At 34.9% G+C, this 8,270-nt stretch overlaps 1 protein-coding gene across 1 annotated transcript in view; it reads right to left on the bottom strand.

Moving 5' to 3' along the window:
• Nucleotides 1-572: 572 nt before the first annotated feature.
• Nucleotides 573-8,270, bottom strand: part of LOC145671425 (uncharacterized) — a 97,835-nt gene continuing 90,137 nt past the window's right edge. Inside the window, exon 9 of the mRNA XM_081740598.1 lies at nt 573-962. Within this exon, the coding sequence (XP_081596724.1) occupies nt 877-962 (86 nt within the window). The 3' untranslated portion in view covers nt 573-876. The remainder of the gene's footprint in view (nt 963-8,270) is intronic.

Raw genomic sequence — 8,270 nt, 5'->3', positions numbered from 1 at the left:
GGTCGTTTTAAGCCCATAAGAGTAACATGGTTGCAGGCCGAAACTCGGTTAGGCAAGTTGTGTATGACGGGTTGACGGACATTGCAGGCGCTTCGCTTAAATCGGAATGGTAAAACCTATTGGTAACTTCAAAGGTCTCAAGAGACGCAATGAGGCGTACTCGGACAGATATGGATTTTTAGAAAATAAATTCCACTTGATATCGTATTACTTCTACAAATTTGATACAAACTCACTCCAACATCCATACATAGGAATTCACTTCGTTTGTGTCTCCGATCCTTTACTTATATGAGTAAGGAGACATGCACAGTTTGAAGGAGATTCATGGTCATAACAGAACGATGCGCTGAGTAGGCAACGCGGGTTCAGCTAGTTTTAAATTTTAAAAAATCTAAATACTAAATTTCATTTTTCTAACCTCGAGATACGGACATCCAATCATAATGATTGCAACACCATCGTTTTTATTTCCAGTATTCTTTTCCTCGAAAGTACATGGACCCAAATAGTAATTGTTCGTCATTAGCCAACCGTTATTAACAAGAAAATCATAAAATAAAGAAATCAGGTTTAAAATTTAATATTATATTTTATTATTGCAAAATAAATTTCACAATAAATAGCTCTTGTGAATGTCGACTATACGAGTACAATAGCTCTTTATAAAAGGATATGTACACACAACATTCTCGTCATGGGAATGTAAAACAAAAGTTATACACAATAAAAATTCAGTACGTAGTGGGCATAAAAATATACAATTATAGATAGAAAGGTCATCCTATGACCTACAACAGTATTTCTCAAGAAGGAACTGTTTCATTGTTCTCTTATTACATTACACAGCCATATTGTTTAAGAAACTATTTTCTTTCAACTCTGCTCTGGTTCATGAACTGCTGTTGTTGACTCTGTAGAACCATATCTTCTATGTAAAACTCGCTCCGATCCCGAGTACACTGCAAATAGAAACAAAACATCTTATTACCATTTTAATACAACGCGATCCTAATGGAACTAAAAATGTATAGTAAATGGGATGAAAAATTGGATTTCCTCTAGTTTGGCCTGTGAGTTCTATGCAAAGTTATAACTGCAAATTAATACACAAGGTAGCTGTGAACTAATACACAATGTAACTTCAAATTACGAGGAGTAACCAGAAAGTTAGTTTACAAAGCCTGCAGTGAAACGTGAAAGTATTGTTTCATACAACCAATACAGCCAACCACGGTTCGTTGGTTTAAACCAAAAAACAAAAAATGTTCGTAAAAGTGTAAGTGCCCGTAAAATCTTGATGAACACACATTTGTGGGTTATCACGTTTAACTCCCGTATATTATTCGTATTATATTCAGACCTAAATTCCCCATTCATTACTCAAAAGATTATACTATTTATGGAAAAGCAACTTTTTTTTATATAAGTTTATGAATGTTTCTTTTGTGATTTTGTTTTAGTTTATTATTATTGTTATACAACTGCAATCAAAGAAAAATTCTAAATATTGTTTCGTTTTAATAATGTTTACTGTTGATAAAATACATCGAAATGGTATACTTTTTTGGTGTTGGTGGGTCATAGAAACCCCACGAGAGGCATTTATTGAAATCAGAACTATCTTTGGTATCTCTTTATGTATAAATGGGTCAGAGCCAAAGTGGACTCAAATAATTCGTATTTTTATTCACTTTTCTTACTGATATGCAAATTAAGTCGTGCATTTCTTGAACTTGGACTAAATTATTTTTTTATTTTTTTATTTTTTATTTTATTTTATTTATTTATTTTTTTTTTTTTTGTATTCTGCACTACTTTGCAATTGTCCATATGTAATTCTGTATAATAGTTTCACTTGTGCAACTGTTTTTTGTCCTTCTGAAATAACTCTTGACAATTATATTAACAAGTATGTAAATATCAGTACAACTTTATATATATATATATATATATATATATATATATATATATATATATATATATATATATATTATTAGGAGTCCTTTGTGAGTGATTCGGCAGACGTATCGCATTTGTGGCTAATTAGTCATGGTTTCGAATTCAAATGGAGGACAATTTCTCTCTGACGTAAGCGGAGAAGCAGTTTTGATTCCGCTTTAAGCTTATGTAACCCCTTCCATAATAACACCAATTCGAAACAAATTTATTTCTGTCCATATGTGATGTAAATGCATAGAGCAAATTATTTAAACCAAAAAAAGCCTGGTTTAAACAAAAAAAATTTTTTTTTGTTTTTTCAATAAAAACCATGGTTTTTGCCAACCCTGCAGCCAAAAAAAAAACATGGTTTTTGCCAACCCTGCAGCCAACAGATAGCACATACATTAGGTTATCTTTCGACCATATCGGTTGAGGCATTTGTCGTATCGTGGGATGAGTTTGAAGGTTCCCTTCTGGTAAAAATCCTGGCCTTGCGTGTTCAGACACGTTGTCACGAAGTGTTTCACCTCCTCACCTGAAGCGAAGCGACGGCCTTCTAGGTGCTCTTTCAAGTACGGGAACAGGCAAAAGTCGCTTGGAACGAGATCCACGCTGTATGCGTTGTCATGAAGGAAGATGACGCCCTTGGTGAGAAATCCTGGCCGTAAACCTCTGCCAGGTACCGGTGAATTTCAGCCGCGGTTACATGTTTCGCCCATAAAAATCGAATAATTGAGCGGCCTTGTTCGCGAGACCAGTTTTCCAAACGAGTTGCCATTTTTGTGTTTACTTACAACTAGTGCCGTCGGTGGCGAGTGGCTGAAACTCTACACAGTTGCCAACTCCATGCAGTAAAATTACACACACTTTTCACTCCTCTATAACACACAAAACTCTAGAAATACCAGCCTTCCAACCTTATTTTCTGATCCTCCCTCGTACTACACAATATAGCTGCAAACTAACGAGGCTAACTTTGTGATATTAGTAACTTCTTTCTTTCTTTATTATTTTTTCTGGTCAACTCACGTAATTATTGTACCTGAGTTTTTTGAATCCACAAACGTGAATTGTCAGGCTGTAATAAACATTTTCAAAACTACTGAAAGACAATTTTATATTCCAGAGCGAATTGAGTGAGCTCACTTATCATGTACGTGAGGTTAAGGGTGATTCTCCTCGAAACTAATCTGGAGAAATCTATTTCCCTGACTTCTCCCTGACCTTTGGCAGGAAATTCCCTGACTTTCATGACATGTGTGGGATGACATTGACAACATAAATAAGGAATAAATAACGGTGAATATCTATATATAAGAAGATTTATTCTACAGAGACAAATAATCAATTCCTCCTACGTATATTCCACTTACCACCCATAAAAATCTGAGCAACGTTCCATACTTTGATAATTAATGGTTGGCTAAGCTGAAATTGGTGTACAATTAATGTTAGAAAAAAATATATTTTATAAAATTCCCCTGACTTTCCCTGATTTCCAGTCTTTTTCCCTGACTTTTCCCGACCTGCACCATTTTCCCTGACTTCACTGACCAGTAGGAACCCTGTATTTTTGTCAAGTATGAATAGTTCTACACTATACCATTAATTTTCGTTTGAATCAGATTTCAGTATTCCCTGACTCTTTTATTAATGACATTTTAAACGTCGCGTAACTAGAAGCATATACTCAAGTTCCTTCCTCCCTGTGCCTGTGCAATTCTTCGCCTTATGGAAGTACAAAAATTCGTGGTACAAGGGAAGACTGTTCACATTTCAGTAACGTATTCTATAGCATCGATCAGTAAATATTTTCGCTAAGATTATTCACGTCTCTTTATTATTTGACAATATGTCGATCAAGGCTTCGGCGATTTGGATCCTTATGGTTCTCTTCATAATCGAAATATTGTTTAATGCGGAACACATTTTCGTAATAGTCACTACAGTGCTGGAAATTGGTATAAAGGCAGAGAGACATTTGAAAATAGAAGAAGACAAGAATGCCGAGGATGGATAAAGGTGATCTATTTACAAAGTAACATTGTATACTGTACAAAATCAAAGGCATATCGTTTGCTAATACGTCACTGGCACGTGTAGTATACACAAAATGATAAATTAGACGATTTTCGGGTGGAAATTAGTATAAAGGCACCCAGTGTCTTTGACAAAAATGAAAGTATAATTTAAAGTGCAGAATGGAAAATGAGTGTTCAGTACTTGATTGTCCCTCCCTTCTGAATGAGTTGGAATATGCGCTTCGGCATTGTTTTTATGAAATCTGTTAGTTGTTGCTGTGGAATCGCTGACCACTCTTCTCGTATCGCGTTTTTCAACTCAGCAATGGACCCAAATTGCCGTCCATTGCGATAAACATTGTGCGCAAGGATGCCCCATAGGTTTTCTATTGGGTTAAGATCAGGGCTTCTTGCTGGCCACTCCATGACCTTAATGCCTTTGTCTTGAAACCACTGTAGAATTGCTGTTTCCTTGTGGATAGCAGCGTTGTGCTGCTTGAAAATCAGGTTTTGATCGTCCAACTCCTCATACATCCGCAGCAATTATATTTCTAACATCTCTGTGTACGTCGATGAATTCATCTTGGTGTTGAGCCATGTAATGTTGGTTGTACCTTTAACACAAAACGCTGCCCAAATCATAACACTTCCACCACCAAAATTTCTGCTCATTTGCACTTGCTCTTTTTCTCTAAGATCATGCCAATAGTATTGAAAACCACCCGGACCATCTAAATTGAACTTCTTCTCATCACTAAACACAACGTGATTCCATTCGGATGTCCACGACATATGTGTTTGCGCAAACTGGAGTAGCGCCTGCTTGTGCGTCGCACTTAAGGGTGGTTTACACGTTCGTTTCTTGAATGTAAGATGTGGATCTTGATTCAAAATTTGACGCACTCTTCTGGATGACAGGTAACTTGCAAGCAGCAACAATTTGGGAAGATGACATATTTCCGGCCCTTGCCTTGCGCACAATTAATCGTTTCGTGGACTCCGAGAGTTTTCTCGTTCTACCATACTTCCCGTGTTTTCCATATTGTGCACCCAATCGAACGTAATTATCAACTACACAACTTTAACGATTTAACCGTTTTGCAGTTTGCCGATTTGACAGGCCCATGTCCTTGTACGCACAGACACATGCTTGTTCCTCATTCGACAACAACTTTCCACGAGGCATAGCCCACACAACAGCTCACAGACGTTCACACCCGCGCTTCTCTTATCGCAGCGTGTCAGCTGATTCTCAAAGGCGTATCAGGGGTAGTGCTGAACGTGTAGAGGTTGCCAATCGACAAGTAACCATGGGTGCCTTTATACCAATTTCCACCCGACAATCGTTCATTTCTCTTTTTGTGTAAATTACGTGTGTCAGTGACGTATTAGCAAACGATATGCCTTTGATTTTGTACAGTATACAATATTACTTTGTAAATATATCACTTACATCCATCCTCGGCATTCTTGCCTCCTGCTATTTTCAAATGTCCCTCTGCCTTTATACCAATTTCCAGCACTGCAGATGAGAAAACTATTTGAAAACAAATTAGAGTTAGGAATTTTAGGAGAATCATCATTATCACAGGTATTCTGCCATTACTGGCAGGTCACTTTCCACAACTGAGAAGCTTCTATGCGCCACAGTATAATGTTTACTTCGTAGGATGGTGATCCAGTTAGAGCAAGCATTATATTTGATAGTTGTAAATAGGACGTTTGCTCGAGCGTTGACGATGAAACAAGTTATTTGAAGAAAGCTCCTTTTAACGTTGACTACACATAAGCAAAATTTTACATACAACTTTTAAAGACACAAAAGATTCAGCATGATAATTTTGAAAATTAACAAATTACACAAATAAATTAAAAGTAAATTTTGCACTATGTACTTAATAGACAGCCACGAGGCATGGGAGACGACATGCACAATTGCAGAAAATATTTGTTAATTGATTTGAGAATTTTAATTATATTGATACTTACATTACTTTACATAGAGAAATAACTATTAAAAAAAAAGGTAATAGTAATGGATGTGTCCCTTAATGTGAAATATAACTCGATTTGATTAATTACAGAACATAATGAAACAGTGTCTTGTTGCAGCAGTGTAGAATGTGTTGTTAGCTGTTTATCCTGTTTTTGCCAAGTAAGTGTTTTCCGCTAAATTTCTTCAGCTCTCGCTGTTCGCGTGGGTTTCACGCGTTAAGTGACGTAAGAGCGGACAGAGCTGTGATTGGCTGAAGAAGTGTTGATTAAGGTCACTCCGCCCACATGCATTTGCTGCGTGAGAGAACACACATACATACATAGAGAACGTTGTTTGTTAGTTCTTTTAAATTAAAAAGAGAATTAAACTGCTTGAGCTGCATATTGCCAAAATGATGGATAAATGAGTTTATGACAAATGGCACCCGAACAGCTGATAGGTAAAGTTTTGGTGAGATACGTTTATCCTAAGGACCCTGGCAACACTTATAGTTTGTGTCTGCGTATGACGAGGACACACTGTAAGTTGTTGAAGCACTCTTTACTTGGGCCATAGTTCACATGGGTTAAGTTACAGTTTACATAAACACTTTACTTTACTTACTGCTGCAATCACGACCATATAAAATGTTTATTCAGTTCATAAATATGTAATATATCAATAAATGTATAGAAATATATTTATTATAGTTCTATTAGTTTAAATGTAAATTTACTTAATATTTAAAGAAATTGAATATATATTACATACACTAAAATATTGTAAATAATGTGAATAAAATGAGAAAACACTTTAAGCAATGAATTAATTTTAACTTTTAGAAACACTTTTACCTTTGCAATTAATTGAACATAAAAGAAAAATGAATATTGAAATAAATATAGATATATTTTTCAGTTTGAATAACAACACTTTATTGTTTATTTATAACACACTGTTTATACTTTTATTATTTGCACACGTCACACTGTTCAAGTTATTTACCATTTACAATTTACACCATGCTCCAGAACAATGTCTAGTCCATAGGCCATCCTTTTCGTTCATTCTCTTTGACTGAATGAACACTCGGCGATTAAATCTTCTGCTCCTATTTTTTTTTTATTGGATAGGGCTAGATCCATCGGCGGAAGTTCTAGAAGATTTTTGCATGCCATAGTTCCTTTTAGCGCAGGACTAATATGACGATACATGAAATATTGTAACTTATTACGTGTAAACTTATTAACGTATAATTTGCATTTTTTTTTTTACCTTTTTTTTTACCTTTTTTTTTTTTTGACTTAAAATGTGCTGCATTTGCTACTGCTGCATTCGTATTAAGTGGAAGTGAATAGAATGTGTGTTTTTTTTATTGTTTGGACCTACGTGTGTTTTTCCTTGTGTTGTATTTTTCGTGTATGGATATCAAGTGTATGTTTTTACGTGTTACATGTAATTACTATAATAAGGTTAAAATAACATAATTATGGTTAAAAGGAAGTTGACTTGGGATGGGTCAACAAAAGAAATGTAAGTATTTCTTTTTTCATTCATTTTTTTTTTTAAATCACTTCACGAGTACAAACTACGATAAGCACGCCCCAATTTATAACGCCTTTGTGCAATTTTATTAAATAAGTACATGGTACATGATAAATTAATACTGAAATATACCCATATAGGACATGATGCTGAATAAAATATATATATAGATAATATAATAAGCCTATAGATATAACCTTAACGATGACTGTTACATGAATACTATAATGAAGAGAGAAATAAACCAATATAAGCTCGAATGATGGCGAATTATATTGGGGCAATGTCAGATGTCTACAGATGCCAACCTGTATCCATCTTAGGGATGGTCTGATGACTAAATGAAGAAGAGCCAACCCACAAAAACTATATAAACTTACCCACTGTAAGTACGACCACGAAGACACACAGAGATGTGGTTACAAAAACAAGTTATACTAAGGAAACCCCATAGAGTTTTATAGAAGACAAAAAGAAAACGATGCACATGAAATTCATGGCGAAATGTGGTCGTAGGTTTTAAGGTAAAACTTCAATGTTGTTCCAATAACAACAAAAGGAATACTGTAATAAACGTGTATATTACTTTAATATTTTCTAACATATTTTTAAATTCAAACTGACTTCTTCGAAGTACTAATGGTAATATTTTTTTAATAAATTTAACAACTTTTGCTCATTTAAATAATCATGTTGTATATACCACAAAACATTTTTGTTGACAAAACTAGAATGTATTTTCACTTCTTGATCTTTATTATTGATGTTACACAATTGATTTTTTT

The sequence above is a fragment of the Thermobia domestica genome, chromosome 15 (genome assembly GCF_964235325.1).
Source record: "Thermobia domestica chromosome 15, izTheDome1.hap1.1, whole genome shotgun sequence".
NCBI classification, from domain to species: Eukaryota; Metazoa; Arthropoda; class Insecta; order Zygentoma; family Lepismatidae; genus Thermobia; species Thermobia domestica.
This window is presented reverse-complemented; position numbering and strand designations above follow the sequence as displayed.